Here is a 24578-nt window from a genome sequence, read left to right as displayed (position 1 = left end):
TGCAACAATAACCAAGTCTCTGGTCAAGTCATATGCAAATGACAATCCTTATTCCCAATCTAGTTCACTACAGTATCTTATAAGTCATGCCTGTATTGTATGGCTAATTCCAGATCTCAAAAACAGGTATTCTTCACATATATTTATTGATATTATAAAGCTTATAAATAATAAATAACAATTTACATAATTTCAAATTCATTCATATTTTTTATCCAACTGCAATACCAGCTGAGAGTTTATAAGATTTTGTAGTACATGACTCCACTCCTGACAAATGTTTAAGAGTATTGAACATAGTTAGTCACTTTTCATAATATATATGAGATTATATATTCTTTTTATAAGTGGAGAGAATTTTATCATATCCATTTTCTCCATATATAGTTTGCCTTTTTACCTTTCACATATGATCATTACAAAAAACCTGATTATATTTTGATTGTTAAAGTTTCTTGGATTAGTTCAGTTGTGAGACAATTATATGACTAATATCCAAAAACAGGTTTACATTGTATATGTTTTGGGTAGGAGATTATTTACAATTCACAGATGACTAAACATATATTTATTTTGAATTTAAAATTCCCAATGCAAATAATGTATGCAATGTTATTTTATATGGACCAAAATCTATATTTCGTATTCAATCTAAAATTCTAAACCTGGATATATCTTCGTAATTTTATGTATTAAAAGTTTTAACAGATACCAATTTTCATGAATTGAGGGGGGAAAAAATTTGTATATTTAATTTCATGGTTTTTATCAAAGTTTGAATGTATATGCCAATAGAAAATTTGCACTTTATTAAACCTGATTTTTCTATACCAACCAAATTTTGTATCCAATGAATAATGATGAATCCCCACTATCAGTGGAGGCTGGGGTCACGACAAGCAAACCTTAAGTTGACGAGACAAAAGTTAAGCTCCTGTCCAACATCTTGATGACAACATATAACTGCATGCCCTAAATCTAGGTATGCATACTAATGAGCTATAACTTGATCCCAATCAATTTGATTTGAAAAGACTTCAATATCTAACCATCGTTCATAATTTTGTTTAAAATCTTCACAAAGTTCAAGATCTTCTCCCAACACACTTTGTGTACAATTATCAACTGGTTTAAAATCTGGATCCGTTCCATTGTTCCCATAACGCCTGTTGTTAAATCTGTCCACACAAGCACGTAAGGCACATTCCTCAGCTTGGAAATCCCATGGTCTTGCATCCATATCTATTAATAGATAAAAGAGTTTATAAATGTCAAATCAACCATTGGATTGTTTTATATTTTACCAAGAGACATAATGTAGTTATTTAAACATTCTTTAAATCCTATCCATTTCCATATAAACAATTTATAATATATATATATACTAGTCAACAAAAGAAACGATACAAAACTTTTGAATAAAATTCATTAAGGATGTCTGCTGCTCTAATTTAAAATAACAAGGATTTCATGTGGTTGCTTAAAATGAAAACAACTTTGATATTTAAACAAAATAAAGTAATAAAATCATTAGTCTCGTGTGTAGTTTTCAAAATACGAGACATTTAGAAAATGGCGGGAAAAGGGTTTTCTTCAGACTTTACTATTGGTTAACATTGGAATTGTTTTTTACCCTTTAAACCAAGAAAAAATAACAAGGATTTCATGCCACCGGATCACTAAATCTGAAATGATCTATTGAACAGATTTATGAAGACAAAAGTGGGGTGTCGTGTAAAAAAAAATTTAATACATTTGGATGGATAAAACCTGAGAAAATCGAAAATATGACAAGAATTCAAAAACATGACCAGCAGACAGCCTTAAAGATATTAAATGTAAAACAAAATGAGATACACTATTTTAAAGAGCTTTCAATTCAAAGCGGAAAGTTGGATCAAAAATCGACCCACAGTTTTCTAAGTACTAAATGAATTTTCAAATTTGTTTAAAAATATTCAATATGCTAATCAAGTTATGTTCATATTGTAACTCATGGGTTGAAATATTGCTTTTTTTCAATTTTTGGTAAAAAAAAGTGTTTTTTGAAATCTCAAAAAATGCAAAAAGAAAAAAATGTTTTCGTCTCAAATCAATGCTTTCGATATGAAAACAACACCATTAATTTGAAACCTTTTGGATAAGCTTTAAGATTGTTACCCTTTTCACTTTACACATACTGTCTATCAGGTAAATCAATGGATAATGTATTTATTTTAACGATTTCTTATGGGGCCAGACTTTGCTTTACAAATAAACAAAGAAACTGTGCGATTTTTAAAAAAGAATTGATGGCAAACATGGTCTTAACCTTTAAATGAGAGGTTGACATCATTAGTTGGAACTTCTGTTATTTAAAATTGTCGTTTTATGTAAATTTTGTCAAAAAATTCAAATTTAGCCAAATGAAGTCATAAAAGCAACAAAAAAAATGTTTTCTAAACAGATTTATATTTCCATGGTTATTAAGTATTACTACCTTCAATATTGGTCTTCTAAATGGAAAACTTCATCTTGAAATTTGAAAAAAAAAGTTGTGTATCGTTTCTTTTGTTGACTAGTATATATTCAGATTTTCAAATTACAAAATGTATAAATTTTCAAATCAGATCAGAAATTAATTTTTACAGTGTCTTGCAATGTTTCAAAATTGAAACCCCATGAAAATTGAAAACAACATGTTATAATTTTTACATGTCAGAGAGTTCTTCTGAATCTACCTTGAATCGGAATGCTCAAGCAGAACATTGCAAGTCAAGGACCCTAAAATGTAGATTCATATCTTCCCCTTTGTTTTCAATGTGAATTTTACATTGTCTTATCGGGGCCTGTTATAGCTGACTATGCGGTATGGGCTTTGCTCATTGTTGAGGGCCGTACAGTGACCTATAGTTGTTCATGTCTGTGTCATTTTGGTCTTTTGTGGATAGTTGTCTCATTGGCAATCATACCACATCTTCTTTTTTATACTTTCTTTTATGACCCGATTGCAGTTGAAAAACTACTCTATGAATGCTATAAAATGTCTTCCACTTACCATTACCAAAAGCCCAGTCATCATTTAGTCTGTGTCTGACTTTCTGATAAATAGCAGACATTGTTTTCATATTACTCTTTCTCCATTGTCTACCTAGATACTTTGTTTGCATCTTCAGTAGTTTTAGAATATAAAGCTGCATCATGGCTTGTTTTACTTTCAATCCTCTTTTTAAGATTGGTGCAGATTTAAATACTACTAGCATCTGAAAAGTATGTTTGTTACATTATAACAATCTCAAGGCAACCAGTTTTCTGAAACTGGTAACTATTACATTTCAGCTTTTGTTTTTTTTCTTTTAAAGTTATACAAGAAAATATCTATAAAATCTCATCAATCCAGTGAATTTTGATTTAATCCTATTTTTTTTTTTTTTTTTTTTTTTTGCATTAAAAACTTAATTCAAATTGAAAAAGAGTATTTCTTACAAATGATATGAAATTTAAGTCTACTTGAAAAACACTGTTTGTTGGGATACAACTTCACTTTCTTCACATTTACTCAATATCAAGATAGTCCCTCTATTTACAAAGCAAATGTGAATATGGTGAATTGATCACACTATGTCGTATAACCATTGCAAATTTGCAACTAATGATTCTGAAAATGTTTGAAGTCGGTCTCAAATCCTTACCATTGTTCTTGAGTGCTTCCACTTTGTGAGTTTATTGAGAATTCTCAGTAGATTTATACAAGAAAATAGATTCCTCCAACAATACTGCTGATTGTCACCATTCTCCTGTAAAAATATGATTCAAATTATATAAAATTTTCTAAACAATCACAAGTCACAGTCTTGAATAACTCTTTATAAACATATATATAGATACAGATTTCTCTCAATCAATATTTATTAGGGCTATTCCAGAAAAAAAATGTATGGAGGGGGGTTTGGAAGGCACATTGTATTAATAATACATGGGTGATGGGTATCAGAGCAACTTTTCACACTATAATGCACTATAATTCTCAATTACAATTTTCTGGGTGGTGGGCGCTGACAAAAACTGCCTTCCAACACCCCCCATACATTTTTTTTCTGGAATAGCCCTTATCAGTAATGCAGATAAATTTATTTTTGTGGATTTTGGAAAAAATGTTTATTTGTGGATATTTGATCAAGTACATTTGCCAAAGTCTGTAAACAAGCATTATTAAAAATAGATACTTCATTTAACATCTAAATTAGTAACTATTTCACATAAAAGTTTGAAGTTTTTTAACAGCTGTTGTATGTCTTGTAAGGAATTTTAAAACCATTTCTTTAACTTTATATGACTGAAATAATTATATAGAACAGTTGATTGACTTACCAATGCCTCTGCTGTCAGTTCAACTTGATCTCCAATTACACAACATGGGAAATCTAACACTGGTATACTGTATTAAAATAAGGAAAAATAATATAAGTGCAAATCAAAGTTGTTTTTAATCTTAAAATTAAAAAAAAAAACGAAAGGTACTCTATTTTTTTTTAGCTGCTGGGTTACTGTTTCACAGATTTTGATCTCACTTTATCTTTTATTCAAATATGAATTCTCACTATATTAATGACCTGTTTTAATTTCGAAAATTAATTTTTATTCATTTTCAAACTCGAAATTTGTTTAAAAAAGTAACAGAAATTCTTTGGAAGTAAAATATTAACATAATTTTCAAAGAACTTACCTATTTTTAGCACCAATGTAGGACATGATATTCTGGTTGAAAAACTTGAGCACTAATGGTATACAGTTGGCAAACACAAGATGTTGACTCATAAACTCAAACTGAAAACAAATCAATAATGCTTGTCATTTACATTGACAAGTTCAAACATTTGTGAGAATTTTTATGTAAAAGATAATTCAATTTCCTTATGTAAAAAGATATTTCTTTTGATGACCTTCATCATATCAAACATTGAATGATTGACCTTGATCATATCAAACATTGATTGATTGTTGGTTTATCATATCAATCAGCTTTGGTTTTAGACTCTACAGCAATTGGGACAATACCCCTAATGCGCCTTGAAATGAGGAACACAAAAGTCACGTGTAAACAAAAAATCTCTGTGTAGTGATATTTGACACATTTCTATGATAAACAAATGACTGAGCTGAACCATTAGTGTTAATTTAGAAAGTAGGGGAACACAGAATAAATGTGTAAAAACCATGGAGCTATTAAATGTGTTCAAAGTATTAAAATTTCAAAGAACTTGTTGTGTTAAAAATGGGATTTTTTACCATGAGGAGCCACATCGCAAAAGGATTCTCGGGGTTTGCTAAATTACGGAAAAATGAATCACACTTCGTACCCCGAAAATTTAACCACATATGTAAAAATGTCTCAGCTTCGAAACAAGCCATCATACATATACAAGTTTACGATATGGGCTGAGCAACAGAAGAAAACGTTACCATTACGGCCTATGGAGAAACAATTGCGCATATTGCCCCAATTGTGACTTACAACTTTTGACTGTTCTGTTCCAAAAGGGAAATAAAAGATATACTTAACTCCTGATTGGTTTTACAAAGGAAAGGTCAAAGTTCCTGGGAAATATCAAAAGATAAAACAACAAAAATTACCTTTGTACTCATGGATCTTTTTTTGCATCATGTCGATTTAAAAAGTCAAGTTATTTCGAAATGATTTTTACAGTTTGCTCTTTGGAAGTTGTGTTGACTGTCTGAGGTCAGGGCGGGTATGGGTTTTGCTCATTGTTGAATGCTGTATAAGGACCTATAGCTGCTTACATCCAAGTTATTAGAATTCTGGTGAAGAAATGTCTCTGACTTTGGCATCTTATTTTTATTTACAAAAGATAATAGTAATAAAAGTATATTCATGGCACAAAATCTCTCTAATGTATGATTGTATTTTAAAGATGCATCAGTGGAAACTTCCCAAAAAAAATAACACAAACCCAGTGAAAGAACGATATATTATCTTAAAACAAAACGCAATGACCTTTTAAAAGTAGACCATAACAAACTTACCTGATATACATGGTTCAATTTAAAATGCTTCAACAGTAACAATGTCAACCCTGATATAGCCTTGACAATGATTTCTTTGTGTCGGTTCACATCTATACCAAGTTTCATTGATTGCAGCACTGTAGTTCTATAAAGCAAAACAACAACAGAATTTCAAGTATATTATCAACAAAATTGGAAGATCATGACCACCAACCTAACTCATGGAGCAAACCAATGTTGACTGTTTAGCTGGTTAACATAACTGTCATGAGTGTAATCAACTTGCAAATGAGAAAATCAACTATTTTGATACTTAAACAATAGAAATCCTTTATGGCCAAATTTAAATTGTTAATCATTGTTCTTATAGTGTCTAGGTACATTGTTCTGATAAAAAAATGTGAAGTGATATATACAGAACATGGACAAAAGACTTTGACACATGCGAATTTTCAATATATATTTCATATATAACAATTTCTTTTTCTAATTATCAGTTTAATGCATAGTTGTATACTTATTTCATCTATAAATATTTTTTCATCTCCAAATAAAAATATTAAACAGTGTATTGATACTTACGGCATTTCTTCAGGTAAAACATCAGACAGGATATTTATAGAATCAGTCTTTGTTTTAGATGTAGGTGCTGCTGCCAATAAAATCTTCAGCAAAGCAATCTGTAGATAGAAAGGATCTAATTAGAAGCAATTACAACAATCTTCCATAGTAGATCACAACGACTTACTTTCACAAGAAAGTGCACCTGCATAAGTTTCTAGAGTAAAGCACAGTAAAGATCATGGAAATAAAAAACTAATAAATATCTAGCTTTAGTAAATTTTAGCAACAAAATAACAGAAAACTAGCATAATAAAAATAAAACAAGATTCTGTCAAAATGACATCAGTGGAACAGGGCTCGGATCAGACATAATGCTAGGATTGTAATAAACCATACTTTATTTCGTTAAGTTTTCCCCTGTTGTTAGATATTTACAACACAAATACATTTATTGTTTAAGTAGTAACATACCATGTACTGTGGCAAGTTAGGTAATAATTCCTGATAGAATATTTCTACAGGTGTACTCTGGATCTCTCCTTCGGGCTACAAACATAAACAATTTTGATGATATATTTCTGATATTTGTAGGTCCAACTATAATTTTAGTCTTTTTATTAAATGTAAACAACATTTTATTATTAGCATCTAACTGCTCATATACATGTGAAAGACATTAAAATTCATATAAGAAATTCTTCCCTCAAATTATTTTTAAAATTTTATCAGGTTAATTTTGCTCAATCTTATTCTATAATGGTTCAAATTATCGGTAAGGAATTGGCAAGAGTACATATCAATCTTTAACTTAGATTGTGAATAATTTGCGATATTTTCAAATTTCAAGTAGCAGCAGCAAATAATATCTAATAACTTACCTTTGACAAAGGATTCTTTGCCATTTCTTCCTCTTTTTTTATCTGAATTTCTGTGAGTGATATGTATAAATGCTGAAAAAAATATAAAATTCATTATATTACAATTCTGATTTTTGCCTTTCTGTGTAGACCGTTTTTCGTTGTGCTTTTGAAAACAGTATTTGGCGTCCTAAACCGTTTATCTTGACCACACCTGATAAAGGTGACTGAGGATTCTTTTGTATTCCTGGGTATAAATTTTCATGGAACTGATAGATTCTGCATACAGGCCTCTAGGAATTTGTATTTTGTTGGAAACCTAAATTCATAGGTGACTTTTTCCTAGAAGATGAGTATTGAATGAATAATTTTGAATCCAAAGTTATTTTAGAAGCATGTGTCATATAATTTTAAATCTGTATCATAATTAGGTTGTATTGAAAATAGGAGTTTATTTTTGTTTTCACTAACATGAGGACCAGAATCTGTTTACTGTTTCAGAACACCTAAGATCAACCACAGGTTTTTGTGGAGTGTGTGTGTTCCTCAGTCTTTAGTTTACTTATACTGGGAGTTAACTCTGTAAAGTCAGCTAAACGTTTTAATTACATTGTGTTGTAAAGGGAATATTAAGCTTCTCAATGATCAAAATTGGTGTTTGTCAAACTGCTATATAACCAGTGTAATTTTTCTGACAAAACGGGCAAAATTTTTGAAATTTTTATATTTTTGTTAAAGGTTCAAAGTAACTACATTGTACTTTGACCAAATTTTATGAAAATTAAACGAGCCGAATTAATTTTAGTGAAAGTGTTGGGTACCACCTTAATTATGAGTTTGAATATCCCCTTGGTATCTTTTGCCTATCTTTAACAATATATAATGCATATGTACAACTGGCTAAATCTGGTCTGTTTACTTTATACAATGCTATACTTTTGAATAGAGGCCAGCAATAAACTCCTCTTATCTGTACATGTAGGATTTTAGATTATAAAATGGTGGCCTCTTTAATACAAAAATTTCCATTTTCAAATTGATGAAAGATGCAGTTGCTTATGTTACCATTGTAGCATGGATAATATTGTACCTGTTTTAGAACCTTTACTCCTTCATGTATTGGTCTTGGTAACCCAGCTAAAGATGTAAAATCATTCTTTACATGGAAACCAACAAATTTCTTCCTTGTGTGCTCTAAAAATAACTCTAAATCTTTTTGTCTGAAAAATATAAATAGATAAACTAAATCAAAATTAAAAAAAACTTGTAGAACCTCAAAATAAATATAATTAATATCATTTCCAAAAACAATTCATTACAGAAAATCAGAATGGCTAAAAAAAGAACATGTTAGTTTTTTTTTTTTTTTTTTTTTTAAATATTTCCCATTTAGAAAACTCTAATATATACCAAACCACAGACTCATAAAATTAAAGAGTTGAATAGTCCCAATACAATTTTAACCCTGCAGTAGGTTTATAAAGTGGCTGTAATCTCTCTACTGTTTTTTTCTTTTTTTATGACATAATCACTAGATGAGCTCAAAACCTACCTAACTTTAGGTTTCCATGGTAATATTCTATACTGTGGAACTGTTGGTGTTGAGGGTCTAGGTGGTGTTGGTGGAAGCTGCTCATCATCCCCATTGGGTTTCATCCCATCTACATCTTTCATCAGATCATCTGTACCATTCTCATTCTCAAAGGGGTCATCATTCAAACTACTCTGTTTAACCAAGATCTTTAAATTGCGATGTTGCCGAGCAAGCCATACAGTGCCCGTAGAAAGATAGGATAGATGGCGCACAGAAAAGAGGTTAGAAAAGCAAGCATATTAGCAGAAGAGCACACATATTAATATATTACACCATTCTAACGTACCAAATACACAAGCTGTCTCTATTAATAAAAATTAAAGGGGAAGTGTAGAAGGGGTTTCATCCTGAATTCCAGTGAAAATAAAATTTTGAATCCTTAATTCCCATGAAAGTAGTGTGCCCATTCCCACATCACAATATAATTGTATCTGAATTAACAAAGGTTTCATTGGCTTTTCTGTTATTCCAGTATTTAGTGAACTAAATGGCTCAAACAACAAGTTCCTGAAAAAAGGGTCTTTTGCCTCTAATTTAAATATTAATTTTCATATCTTTCCTCTCCTGTTTAATCGTTTGAGTACTTGACCCATTAAAAACAAGATTGCTGTGTACATTTGTTACGTGTGACATTGTTAGTTATAGTTATATATATATACAAATAAACAAACCCAAACCAAAGTCATGCACTCTTACAGATCGTCATCAGACAAAATACAATTACATACAGTTATGTACATCAACATATTCATTAGTGATGTAAATGGATTATAAGATAGCCTAAAACTACTGTATTTAACTCATCGAACAATGTGAATTCATTTATTGTCATGGATACTAATTTCTTAGACAATGGAAAATTTATAATTTTCGAGGATATTTGACAAAGTCTGCATACATACCAGTTAAAAATTTGTACTTCTATGAACATTTAACATCTATAAATTCATGATTTACAAAATCAATATAAATTAGTATTCCATGAATAATAATGAATCCACAGTACTTTTTTCCAACAACCAGTATTGCTTATTGTAAGTAGAACTTTTTTTTTTATCTAATATACACTAACCATGGGACAATTTGTGAAAACTTATTGGCATTTGTTGTTAAATTATATGATATCATATGTAAAGAAGTGAGGTTTTTTTAAGGCTTTTCTAAAACTGACATATAATTCATTATGCTTTGGTTCCTTTTTTGAATAACCCATTTCTCAGCCTCAAACACAAGACCTGCATCACAGACAACAACTAACCAGCACCATTTGTTTGCAGCTGCATATATACATAAAAATATTTATTGCTGTTATATTCAGTAACATGAAAAGAACAAAGACATGCTTATACAACAGGACATTGAACTAAAAAAAGGTTGAAAAAATGTTAACAGAGAAAAAGAAAATACAAGGAAACTAAAAACAAAGTGTACATTAATCGTTATTTTATCATCTACTTAGAACGCTACCATTAACTTTTAACTTGATTTCAGATCAATCAAAATAAAATCTCTGACTGAAAGGTTATATCACATTCTCTATATAGCTAAAGTCTGCCAAATATAAGCTTTGGACATGGCCATACTATCCTAAATTATGAATCAAATTTAGCTGTCTAGCAGTTCCTAGCAGTCATGGCAGTGTATCACCTAGCACCAAGAATTGTGATTTGAGCTGACTACCATAAACAGATCTTTTATAAGGACTTGTACCAACACATAGGTGATTCCAGGGGGCTTAGGGGTCAGTACCCCCCTTTTGTGGGAAAAATTTGGTTGGTTATACAGAAAATCACTTAAGCATGACTGGAGTGTGCCACTCCCTTAGGTCAGTCAGTGGGTTCCTTATGAAAAGTTCTGGATCATTTTTATATAAGTGTAAATTTTAATGTGAAAAATTCAATTCATGTTACAGAAATTGGACTGGTGAAGAATGTACTTAAACATTATAGTCAGAGGTACATAATCAAAACAAGGAATCAGTTCCACAAAAGATCATGTGACCACTGAATTATGAACTACTAATTCTTATAGGCAAACCATGCACTAAACAACTTGCTTCAAATCCTTTAAAATATTAAACAGAATATATCACATAACTTGTTCACATTAATCATCATGCCAAAATTCTCACATCATTATACAATCTCTGAAATTCCTTTTGTATGGACTTTCTTTTTTTTTTAATTTTCCACAGAGTTCAGTATTTTTTTTATTTTACTTTTTACATAACTGAATAAAATATGAAGAAGCACCAAATACCAGCTTGTTTGATCTGACTGAGAAGTGAGCCCATATTTCCCAATGAGGTACACATGTACATGGTGTATTGTCACTCTCTTTTATCTTCCTAAGACACTAATACACTTTTGCAAGGGAGACAATTTACAAACTGATAAAAGCATAGCTTTATTTTTGTCTACTAATAAAGAACTTGAAAAATATAAACTACATGTACAAGTGACACTGTTTAAAACAATGTTAGTTTTAATTAAGATCAGTAAAGTCTGTTAGTCTTAAAGAAGATTAGGAAAGCCTAAGTCACAAATGTGGACAAAATTTGTATGCTGTTTCTTCTTTAAATAAATTGGAATAAGATCGAAGTTACAAATTTGTTCCCTATAGTGAACTTAACAGTATTATAGTTATTGAAATAGCAGCTATATTTTTTTTAATTTTTACATAATAATGGTTTAAAACCAGCAGAAACAAAATATGAATTAACTCATTGTGTGAATACATGTATATCAAAATCAGGACTCCGAGAAATTATTGATAAAGATGTCATCTTTTGTAAATCTAAATTTTTCGTTGTGATTTTAATTTCATTTATTTAGTGGATAATATCAATACACCTGCTATTTTGTGTATATATATATTCAAAGAAATTACAACCCCAAGGAAAGTTTTAACTTACAAAGAATATTACTTTTAAAATCTGTAATTTTAACCACCATTTTAATTTCTTTTGAGTTTCTACCGTAAATACTTTTGAAATTCCATGCAGAAAAATCAGTTTTAACTACTACAGTGTAACCTGGTTAATCCGACACCTATGTATTCCAACATCCTACTTTAACCGACACATTTTCATGGTCCCAAAATATGCCTACCCGTGCAGAAAAAAACTGAGTATTCCGACACCCTGCTTAATCAGACATTTTTTTCTGGTCCGCCAGTGTGTCTGATAACACAGGTTACACTGTATATATACTAGCACATGATTAGTAGGCCATGCAGAGGATTCTGTTTATAAGGATTTATTTATCATATGATGCATTGCAATGCCAAATATTGACAAACCTTCATCATAAACAGATCATCCTATATAAAATAGGCAGAAATTAATTAAATATAGGTAATATTAGTTAAACTCTTATATATTGTATTGGTATTTTATTTTTTGTTATCATGGAGATATTATATTATGACTAGAAATTCTAGAAAAGTTAAGAGAGTAAACAGATTGTTAATTTAGTTTTATTGCATCTGGCATCCTATATCTAAGATTGTTCAGTATGTTAACGTCTAATACAAGTTATGGGCATTCAGTAAATATAAAACATTTAAAATAACCATGAAAAATTCATCTTGTACTTATAAAAATGGCTTGCAAAAAACTTTCCATGGCTAAATCAAACTTATTATCATACACAGCTACTTTTGCATAGGTACTATATCTGTACTAAAAATATGTAGTACTGGAAATTTACTTTTAATATTTAGTACTATTTCTTTACTTTAAAATTATTGTAATATTTAGGTACTTGTATTTTACAGTACTTGATTTTTACTAAATATTTTTAGTACAGAAATAATACAATATTCCATGTTTGAAAATTTTACAATAGTTTTAAAGTAACAAAATAGTACTAAATATTAAAAGTAAATTTCCAGCACTACAGATTTTTAGTACAGAAATAGTACCTATGCAAAAGTAGCTGTGTAGTATGAACATCATTTGTTTTCAAAAATCGGTCATAAAAAATAAGTTAATGTTACGACAATGCTATATGTATTTATCCACAGATAATTATCCAAATTATTTGCAAATTTTAAGAGGTGAATTGTGAATTTTTATAAAATGAGCAATTCTGAAACTAAGAATAGAAGATTGAGTGAAACTGAAAAAAGTCTTAAATGATTTTTGAACAAAACATAAATTACTAATTTCAAAATTAAATTTAATACAGGGTTAGGTGGGATCAAATGGAAATTTTTCAGTTCAAAATGAGATTTAAAAGAGAGATAAATGTGTGTATACATACCCGCTTTCCTCCCCTGAAAGCTCTACGTGGAAGTTGTTGTTCGATCAAATCAACAGCAGATGCTGGAGGAGATGAAGCTCTCATGTTCTTACAGACTTCATATGTATCCTCTGGTAGGGGAGATATCCCATGAGCCTCTCTCACTTTATTCTTTGTGTCTTGTAAATCTTTTAATCCTCCCAAACAAATCTGTAATGAAAATTTTTATGTACCGTAATCATGAGATAAATGATTCAAATATTTGTTATAACAAAATTTGCATTTTTAGATAATTTCATTGATAAAAATGTTCACATCGTTTGACCTTCAAGTGGATAGCTTTGTTTGTTCTTATTAACAATATTTCAATCAAAATAACCTCTTAACCTTATCATATTTGTCTGTAAATTTGCAAACAACTGACCAATTTAACTTAAAACCATCAAATCAAGCAACTAAAGTGAACTCTCTTTCCAATTCTTCAAAATTTTAGATAAGAGATTAAACAAAACAATCCAAAAGAAAATAAATTAAATTCTATTTAAAAATGTTTTACTTACCAAAGTTATTTTCCAAAGTAATAATAAAACTTTTTTCATTGGAAAATGTGGGGCATTTCCACTGCAGAACTTTGTTACCATGACAAATAAACTCACAAGCAAGACAGAATCTCCTATATATGGCTGAACTATAATAAAAGAACAATTTTATTTTGTTGGTTTTTTTTTTATATAAAAAAGACAATAGTTTTTAAGTATTCAATACTTACAAATTGCTTGCATCTGAATAGTGACCATGGTGCAAAGTGACTGCTCCTACAAATCTTTATGGAGACAAGCTTCACTGGTAAAACTCAAATTAAGCAACCCCACTCTATTTTCTAATGTTATTAATATAATTGACACAAAAATATACTGTTGGCATGAATATCCAAATGCAATGGTGGTGACATATATCTTTCTTTGCCCCATCTCATCAAAATGTATATTTTGTCTTTTTCTATTCTATGCACATAAATACATTGGTGTATGTGTAGGTGAAATTTCAAAAGATCAAAGTGGAAGTGGTCGAGGTGTTGAGGTTGTGAGTTTGAATCCTGCGTGTAACTCCAACCTTAACTTACTAGGAGCGTCGGTTTTCCTACCAAAGATCAAAGTGGAAGTGGTCGGGGGGTAGAGGTTGTGAGTTTGAATCCTGCGTGCAACTCCAACCTTTACTTACTAGGAGTGTCAGTTTTCCTACCAAAGATCAGTGATTTTCTCCTAGCACAACAGCTTCCTCAACCAATATAAACTCACCGACACAAAAAAAAGCCAATTTTGCTGAAAGTGGCATCAAACAACCAATCAATTGATGATGGGAATTTTTTACAACCTTGACTAGCTATACAGCCCTCACACGGTCGGCTGATCAACTGATCTGGCTGTTTCATGATTTATTGTAGTTTCAACTTTTGTCTTTCTGACCAAATAAAACTTTGTAAAATTATTTTAAACAGTCTCATGACACATCAAGACTGCAGATAGTATCTTGCACAAAAAGTGTAAAATGTAGGTGAAAGTGGCCTAGTTTTTACTGAAAACTAATAATATCTCACCCAACTCTTCTGTAAAAAGTTCTCTATTGCGTTTATGTTCCTCTGTTTCAGACTGTAATGGTACTCTCATAGTTTCTACCATAGTGTACAATACATTTAATATCATCCTAAAAAATAATTGTAAATAGATTCATTTCACTTTTATCTAACAATTGCATTGAAAGTTGTTGTTTAATAAGTAATTTAAATTATAACACTACCTTTCAGCAGCTACAATTTACTGTAATGCAATTTCGTCATTTAGACTAAAATGCAATGTTGATTTTTGCTTCATTGAGAAAAATCCTTTTTAATTCATATAAAAAATTCAAAATGCGAATTTAAATCATTGCTACTATAACCCTGTCACATTTTTTCGCAATAATTTCTGAATTAACAGTTTTCAATATCATTCAAGAAAAAAATACTGTTACTATAATAGCTCAATCCCTTCCTGTGATCAACTCTCCCAAATGTAAAAACTTGAACACTTTTTACAATAGAAACTAGTATTTTGACTGGCACTCTCTGGATGATGGTTAGACTGATACTTACCTAAGATCTAGACTATCTGCTAGAGATACTGCTGGTTTAATCAAGGCATTTGCTGCTGCTTTTCCATTTCTAAAATGATTGATTCATTTGACATTTAGGTTAGAAATTCATCAAATACATGTATAAACAAAATAGAAAATAGCCAGTGCATTGCTTACTTCACCTAAATTTTATGTTACAAAGTGCTTTAACACATTTTGATTGAAATATTTCATTATGCATATGTGTAATAGATTATAATACTATGATCATGTATATGTATGTGTTATAAATAAATATTGTTTGAAATTCTAAAAAAAAATATTTTTCCTTTTAAAAGTATATCATATTTTTTGTCCTATTGCCACTCATTAGACTAAAGGGGAAGATGTTTTCTTTTGTTCTATAACCATTCATTTGATAGAAGAGGGTAGGCAATTGACGTATTTACACTTGTATGCAAATTTATCTGCCATTATGTAAAATCACACAGGTTCCCGTAAACTTTGACATCATAATTCAAAACATTTGATGTCACAATTAAAAAGTGATTGTTTCTTCACGTCAAAAGGTGATTGGGAGTAGATCTAAGGTCATACGGAGGCAAAATACAGCTAAATTTCAAAGTGGAGAGCCTTGGTGTAGTGATTAGCGCATGAGGGCTCCTGGTTCAGTCCCCTTTCCTAGAAATAAATTTCTGGTACTGAATTTTTCGACTCTCCCTCGACACCATTTGCGAGTATGATCTTGAGAAACAATGATTGTCCATTAGAAGGGCACAATCAATGGCCAACCCCTGTGAAGAGAGAGCAATATCTCTTGCATGATAAAAAGAGCAGGCTAATGCGGCTTCAAGGCAGCACTCACACCAGCAAAGTGGAAAGTGATTACTATAAGTTGTGATAACTTGTTTCCCAATCCACAATAAATAAATATGTTTTAAACTAAACCAAAGATCTAGTATATAAGTTTCACTAAATTCAAGGTTAAAGAGGAGTTACAGTTTGTGGACCACAAAAGAAAATGGAAAAAGTACAACAAAAATGTAGATGTACATCAACTAATCATTAAATATCTTCAACCCCACTATATATCATTGTATATGCTGAAGTTATAAATAGTACTTACTCAGTTTCGAAGGATAATAATTCAACAAAAGAAGTAAAAATTCCTTGTTCATATAACATGTGCACATTTTTGTGTTCCCAGTCCATCTGTTCTTCTAATGAATTGCATTCTCCAAAAACACCTGGATAAAAAAATATACTGTAAATTCATTTATTTTTGGGGTAACAGTTTTCAGTAGATTTGATTTTGAGATTATATAATGGAGAATGGAAATGGGGAATGTGTCAAAGAGACAACTACCTGACCAAAGAGCAAAAATCGACTGAGGCCACCAATATGCCAATGTTTGTATTAAATTAAAAAAAAAGATGTGGTATGATTGCCAATGATACAATTCTCTACAAGAGACCAAAAGACACAGAAATTATAAGCTATAGGTAACTGTACGGCCTTCAAGAATGAGTAAAGCCCATACAGCATACTCAGCTACAAAAGGCACTGAAATAACAAATGTAAGCCTACAGAAAGGAGTAGGTCCGGTCCGGTAAGGACCGATTTTGGCCTCAAATTTCAAGTTCATCTGACGAAAGATTTTGACCACTTTTTAAACACTTAAGTGTCTATTTCATTTGAATCAATAAGTTTTTGTGAAAGATTTTAACTGATTAAGTCATTAAAAACGATCCGATTCAAGCACAAATATGAAAAATCTACCAAATATGCCGAAAAATGTCACTTTTCAGATGGTTTTTGTCAAAAATGAAAGTGGCCGCATCCGTGTTCATCCTAAACCTTTATATATGTTATGTATTATCATAAAATACAACTTACATTTCAATATTAAGGATGAACACGAATGCGGCCACTTTCGTTTTACACGAAAACCGTCTAAAATTTAACAAAAATGATAGAATTGTGAAGATTTCAGTAATTAAGCATGACTTAATGGTGATAGTACCCTATATATGTGCATTGTATTGTCAAAAACAGCCTATATTTATATAGCAGGACCATTTTACTGTCCAAAAATTAACTAAAAGTTTACATTTTAACAATTTTGTAAAACTGCTATATTTTGGGGCCAAAAAGTGGTCTTACTGGACCTACTCCTTTATAATTAGTTGAACATTTAAATTTGTCATCAACACTTACCTTGGACAAGATAAAGAACAGCATGAACAGCGTTTGTTCTCCTTTCTTCACTGGCTATTTCTAGTTCATTTTGTAGATACACTATGTGTTTCTTTCTGATTTCACTTGATGTCTCTGTCCACTTGTCATACCCTGCAATATAAGTTGAATCAATTTATTTGTAATAAAAAAAAGTTTCAATGTATACAGTTCGTTCATATATGTACTTGAATTGTTTGCCATAGGTTTACTTATACCAAGTAATAATAATACTTCACAAGATGAATCAAAAAGCTCTATCAATAACATATGTCCCATTTATTGTCAAACTGTACTCAAATTTACGTTATTTTTCAAAATAGTTCTGAAAATTCTAAGAATCTTAGCACATTGCAAATAAATTTAGTATATTTTCAAATACCGCACTTGGCTGATCATTTAGAAATTTCCACTTTAAGCCTTACTCCAATAGTTTTATTAAAACTGTGAAAATCAGTAAAACATACATTTAAGGGGCTATACTGCATAAAGGGTCTACAGATTTCATTAAACTTTTTAATGTTTCAATTCATACATGGTGTTCAATGTTAAGGTGAAATCTTTGAAATGTTTAATTGATAATAACTGTTAACCTTAGAGGTTTGACATTGATTGATAACTGATTTTTGTAACAACAAAATTTAGCCAGGAATAAAGCTAGTAACTTGACTGATAAATGTTATTTGGATGTCAAAATCTTACAAACTTCAACTAATATGTAGAACAAAGTCTAAACAGATTATTACTTGCAAAGCTGAAACTGTTAATATTAGAGTAAATAACATACTGAAGATTCATTATTATTCGTTGGATACCAATTTTCGTGGGTTTCGTGGGTACGGGTTAACCACGAAATCAAATGTTCAACGAAATACATATTTTAATAGGCTTAGTAAACAGAGATTGTCAAAACCACGAAATCAAATATCCATGAATATGCAAGTTTTCAGCAATCCACGAAAATAAATACCCACGAAAATAAATGAATCCACAGTAGATACAGTCATCTGAAAAACAAACTTAAAATATCAAGGTTGTCCCTGTCACTACCTGAATAAGATATAAAGATTTCAGTGAATTTTCATGTAATAACATGTTTATTGAATTATTTCAAAATGTTCTTTATCCTTTTTTGAAAAAGAGTTTTTTAGACACCTATTTTTTTATTTGACATTTTGGTAGCTCTTAAGTCTCTAATTTATTACCTTTTGCTGTGAATCCATCTTCAAAGCACTTTCTATTTAATGCAAACTCACTTTCTTCTGTGTAACTGTATAATTCTACAAAATATAATTATTATTGTATGAATTTGCATTATATGTGTTTCTCTAATTCTTTGGCAATCGAGCCCTTTCTGGAACATTGTTTAAAAGATTGGTTTTGAAAAGGGTCAAAATTTCTAAGGTGAATGGGCCATATTTATTTTGGATTAACATTTAGCTAGACAGCATAAAAATTCCTTTAACCACATGGCAATGTTGGCGATATTTTATTCTACAAAGTTTGAAGTTAAATGAACAAAGAAGCTGGTAGATAAACAGATGGAAAGGCAGACTGATTCTTATATGCCCTTTTAACTTTGTTTAAGGGGTATAATGAAAGCAGAATATTGAAATCATGACTGGCTTTAGTTGCGTCAAGCAGCCAGTTTGGTTCAATCTCATAATAATAAGATTAAAAAGTAAAAACACAAAAATACTGAACTCCGAGGAAAATTCAAAAAGGAAAATCAAAAATCAAAAGGCAAAATCAAAAGTCCAAGCACATCAAACGAATGGATAACAACTGTCATATTCCTGACTTGGTACAGGCATTTTCTAATGTAGAAAATGGTGGATTGAACCTGGTTTTATAGCTAGCTAAACCTCTCACTTGTATGACAGTCGCATCAAATTCCATTACATTGTCAACGATGCATGAACAAAACAAACATACTCAAAGAGTAAAAATGTCAAAAATAGGGGTACAACAGTCAATATTGTGTTATCATCTTAATATCACTACATAAACAACAAATGTAACAAAGTAGTACAAAAAGGCATACATCAAATTCAACATTCTCATTTTGCTTTTCCTATACGGCTGAATTTATCTATGTAAAGTCTACCCATAAATGAAAGAAGGTTTTCATTACTGGTGTAAAATTGCGCGTTTGAAATTCGCACAGGTAGACATAAAAATAATTTTGTCGTATGACGGCATACATAAATGCAGACTCACGTAAAGTAGATATAACAAAAACAGACTTACAGTAAAAATAATAAATAAAATAATGGTGTGGTTCAAAGTATGACGGGATACATAAGTACAGTTTCACGTCAAATACGGCTGAATTTATCTATGTAAAGTCTACCCATTGCTCAATTGTATCAATAATGAGTAAATGATTTAATAATTTATATGTTTTTATCTTTGAAATGTGATCAAACAAAAGAAATAAAATATCAACATAATACTTGTTGCATCTGCCTGCCTGTCTGTTCATATTTATAAATAAATAAATAGTTTTCATGGATCATGTTGACAGTTTATTTGATTGATTCAAGTTAGGAAAACACAAGAAAGTTGATACTTAATAAATGTTCAATAAATTGTGCATTGTTTTCCTCTATGGAACTTTTGCAGCTCTAATTTAGGTTTCATAAATCAAATTATATTTGAGAGTTTATCAAATAGGAAACATGACTTTGACAGCTTATGCCTCTTAAATTTTTTTTACAAATAAGTGCATTAAGGAGGCTCGCGGGTATAAGATTTTCAGAAAAAAATTAAACATTTATTTTTCATTATACATTTTATCTATTACCTTTAGAAATTGTGACTTTATCATATGGTACATAAATCATTCCAAAAAATCAATTCGTGTTGGCCCCAGGTGACTTTTAAAATGTTGATATCATTGAAAATGCTTCAAATTATCTCCCTTTGGTGCAAAAATGCCATATTTTTTGCATTAAAATTGCAATATCTTTTTTAACTCATCAGTGACCTATATTTTTTATTGTTGCTTTCGAAGAAGCTGTACATAAACTAAATAATTGTAAAATTTAAGCAATTTCTGTAATTTAGTTATTTTTGTATTTCGATATTACCACTATTTCTGCTATTAGTTCAACAGAAAAAAGGAACATTAACAAAAATGTATGCTTCTTTCAAAGTCAGATTGTGAGCGTAAATGTACGGTGATCCCATTATTTTATTTTATTTTTCTATTAGGTATAAGAAAAAGTTCATATATACATGTAGAAAAATATAGAAAATCCTATATTAAATAAAAAAAATGATTTAGACCCACGAGCCCCCTTAAAAGAAAAACTTGATACTTTGACATGTTTGAGAAATCATCAGATACAAATTTATTATTCATGCTGTTTACATCTTGTAATATTTCTAATAATCAATAACTATCTGTCAATACTTCTTTTAACTATACCTGACATTTCACTCTGGTAAGTGTCTGCATCATCATACAAAAATTCTATATCTGGACTATCCGTCATACTCTGGAAAATAATAAGACTCAATTATCTAACTATTCATAAACAGTCAGCTTTACTCAAAATATTTTAACTACATGGAACTGGGGGTAAAAACTACACAAATAGTTATTTGCTTTTATAGTGCCTAACAAGATTTTGTGAGGTAGACGAAATTGACTTTAAAACGATCGTATTGACTTTTGATGTGCAGAAATAGGCAGATCGGACATATTTTGACTTTAGTTACTTACTTCTTAAGTTTGGGATTAATTGTAATCAACATATTCCAATGAGACTGAAAAATGCTTTTTTTTATTATGATAAATAATAATTTTACCTGCCGTAGTCGTGCGTAAAATATATTTCGGTATTTCTCTTACGAAAATGACTTGTTTAATGGAACAAAACGTATTATTTGTAAACTTTCTCTTTACTCTTCACAATAGGCTTTTAAAAAATAACCTTTCCAACTGTATATTCCGAAAATTTTGTGAAAATCGAATAAGTGGCAATTCTTACCTTTCATACCTTAACTTTCATTGATAAAACATAATATTGACTCGTCCAGTGTCCAGTTTGAAGGTCATTTTAGTTACCGGTCACATTCATGCATGTTCTAATTAATCAATAGTCGTGTATGAAAAGCATAAACAAGTTTGAAGGTAAACTAATAACAACTTAATCCAATCAAATTGCCTACGATTCAATAACAATGACCAGTCCACATCATAAAAATGTATAGGGGTAAACTGGGTAGGGAGAAAATGTCAGATATATTAAGTTCATTATTTTGCAATAACGAGTAAAAATTTGTTAACCAATAGATTTGTTATAATTTCATAATCATGTCGTTATGTATTGGTATAGTTTTTGGATCTTTCATTAGCGTATTTAAGGCTGTAGAAAGTTTGGCCTTCAAAAGTCAACATAATCATTGACTTTATAAAGAAAATTCGCCTTTTTAAAACATTGAATGTTTCACAAATAATACGCGACAACAAAGCAAAATCATTTCTTAAAACACTGCAAAAAAATAATTCTGATTGATGCAGTTGTATTGTCATAAATTGCACTGGAGTGAACAGTGGTACATCAAACGTCGAATTCCCTCACACAATGTTATCACACACTATAGTTCATTTCTTTTATTTGCAAAATGTATAACATCGATATCGTATTCTTAATGTCCCTAATTGGATACTATATCTGAAAGCAAATTTTATGGTAAAATGTAGTACCTGTAGTATACTGAAAAGTAAACAAATGATACTGGAAATATCAGAAGTAACTTGCACGAGAGGCACTATTATGGATTTTGTACACGAGATACCCCTGATATGGGTTATCAGCCCGGGTGGGAAATTATGGCCTGTGTACTTCCGCTCATTACACATATGCAAAAGCTATCATATTAATGCTAAGTATATGATAAAACCTAATATTTGGTTTAAATCTGTTTTATTTTTCAAGAATATTTTTCAAAAGATTTCCTGTTAAAATTATTTGATAAAAACTGTGAAATTCTGACGGTAAATACTAGTCTCGATCAGGTACTACCATAGAATTTGCTTTCAGATAGTATCCAAGTTCAGACTTATAGAGTACAAAATCTATGTAATTTTTTTGTAAAATAAAAGATATGAACTACATGTAAAGGGAAATAAACATTTCGTTTAAAAGTTTTTTTTCCCTTTTTTCAAAGTTTATGGTGCTTTATAATCAAACATTTGCTATAAAGCTGTTTTATTTTTAAAGAATATTTTTCAAAAGATTTCCTGTTAAAAACTATTTGTACAGTAACCTGTAACTGACAGTTACTGATTTGGGACCATTATCTTTTTCCTCTACAGTTTGTAAAATAAGGATTGTGTGTCAAATACTAATAATTTTATTCACTAAATTATCACAGTCATGAAGCTGTGCAAGTAAATTATTTCACAAAACCTGGTAAGACAATCAAAGTAGTAACAAAGAAGAAGATATATAAAATCGAATATTTAATTGTCAGTGATAGTTATGAAAAGTAAAAAAGTATATACTTATATCATATATTACTGAGAACCTGTATCATTTAAATTTTACAAAGTGTAAATTTAAAATTAGTCACTGTATAAATCTCTGTAAATTATTGTAAACTGGTAAAGACTAAAGTTGGGATGATTTTGACAGCGGAAGTAACATTGCATTTGTTGATTGCTTTTATTCATAGTTTGTCTTTAAACTTATATTTATAGATGTACCTCTGACAGCGAATCTTCTCTTTGCCTCCGCAAAAGGTCCCTTAATTTGGGCAACCCCTCGCCCTTTCGAGGCCCAGCATCCATCATTATTATTATTATTTAGAAGGGAGACAATCATGTATACAAAACAGAGTTACTTACCCTTGGAAGTAAGACAACTCATCCCATTAGCAATTCGCCCCACTTTTTCACCCTTAATGCCAATATTTAACGTCTTCGGTTAAATAAGTCCCCTGTGTATTTAAGAGTTATGTTATAATCAATCAGAATGAAATAAATTGTTATAATAACAAGAAGTAATTGTAACAGGATGCTGTTACGAAGTCTCCCAAACAAAGCTCTCATAACTCGCCATTTATATGGTCCCATGTTCATTTGATATGATTTTTTGTCCAATACAAGAATATATATGGCTTACGGGTGGGGATCTCCACCATTTACAAGTATTCAAACAGGAGGGGGTGGTGGTAACCCCCAGAGACTTTTCCTACATTTCATTTGATTTGTTTTATTGTCCCATACAAGAATATATGTGGTTTAGGGGTGGGGATGTTGACCGTTTACAAGTTTTCAAACAAGAGGGGATGGGGCGAGCCCATAGGGACATCACTTTTATTTCATTTCATTTGTTTTATTGTCCCCTACAAGAATATATATGGTTTAGGGGTGGGGATCTGGACTGTTTACAAGATAATAGCACATTCTCAAATTGAACGGGGTGGGGATGACCTCCAAGGACTTCCTTTTAATTTCATTTGATTTGTTTTATCGTCCCATTCAAGAATATATATGGTTTAGGGGTGGGGATCTGGACCGTTTACAAGATAAAAGCATATTCTCAAATTGAAAGGGGTGGGGATTACCCCCCCCCCAGGGACTCCCCCTATATTTCATGTGATTTGTTTTATTGTCCTATAATCATTTCTGAAGACTGCATGTATCTATCACTTACAGTTTTCAAGTTATATTCATTTGAAAATTTTAGAAAATAAAATCCAATAGGGTTCTATAGTAAACCCCTCCCTCCTTTCTACCCCCCAAAATACCCCTTAATAGACCCCAATGCACAAACAAAACATTGATGGCTCACCTAGACATGTTAGTCTAACATATCGTAAAATCCTAAGTAAATCTGACAAGCCGTTTAGGAGAACCGCTGCGGACAAGTTCATTTTTAAAGTGGCGGAAGAAGAAGAGGAAGAAGAGGAAGAAGAGGAAGAATAATAAAAGAGGAAGAAGAGGAAGA

The 24578-nt window shown here is 30.6% G+C and overlaps 2 protein-coding genes across 5 annotated transcripts in view; one reads left to right on the top strand and one right to left on the bottom strand.

The window, feature by feature from the left end:
* LOC143084830 (uncharacterized) overlaps nucleotides 1-24578 on the top strand; it is a 138752-nt gene that overhangs the window by 107883 nt on the left and 6291 nt on the right. The window lies entirely within an intron of this gene.
* On the bottom strand, nucleotides 137-23443 carry LOC143084515 (striatin-interacting protein 1 homolog). 4 transcript variants are annotated; one of them, XM_076260822.1, is made up of 21 exons: nucleotides 23333-23443; nucleotides 21047-21116; nucleotides 18819-18893; nucleotides 17596-17727; nucleotides 16504-16624; nucleotides 15397-15465; nucleotides 14863-14969; nucleotides 13826-13953; nucleotides 13287-13475; nucleotides 12322-12342; nucleotides 8980-9167; nucleotides 8518-8647; nucleotides 7449-7520; nucleotides 7042-7116; nucleotides 6589-6686; nucleotides 6025-6151; nucleotides 4706-4806; nucleotides 4351-4417; nucleotides 3672-3776; nucleotides 3038-3242; nucleotides 137-1242 (listed from the first exon to the last, which is right to left on the bottom strand). In XM_076260822.1, exons 1-21 carry the CDS (start codon nucleotides 23417-23419, stop codon nucleotides 992-994), a joined length of 2418 nt encoding a protein of 805 aa, XP_076116937.1. In that variant the 5' UTR covers nucleotides 23420-23443; the 3' UTR covers nucleotides 137-991. The 4 variants fall into 4 exon arrangements, with proteins under 4 accessions (XP_076116937.1, XP_076116938.1, XP_076116939.1 ...); XM_076260823.1 differs by having other exon boundaries at nucleotides 8980-9152; XM_076260824.1 differs by lacking the exon at nucleotides 12322-12342.

This window comes from Mytilus galloprovincialis, chromosome 1 (assembly GCF_965363235.1).
Source record: "Mytilus galloprovincialis chromosome 1, xbMytGall1.hap1.1, whole genome shotgun sequence".
In the NCBI taxonomy this organism is placed as follows: Eukaryota; Metazoa; Mollusca; class Bivalvia; order Mytilida; family Mytilidae; genus Mytilus; species Mytilus galloprovincialis.
Note: the sequence above shows the minus strand (reverse complement) of the source record. Positions and strands in the feature narration are given on the sequence as shown.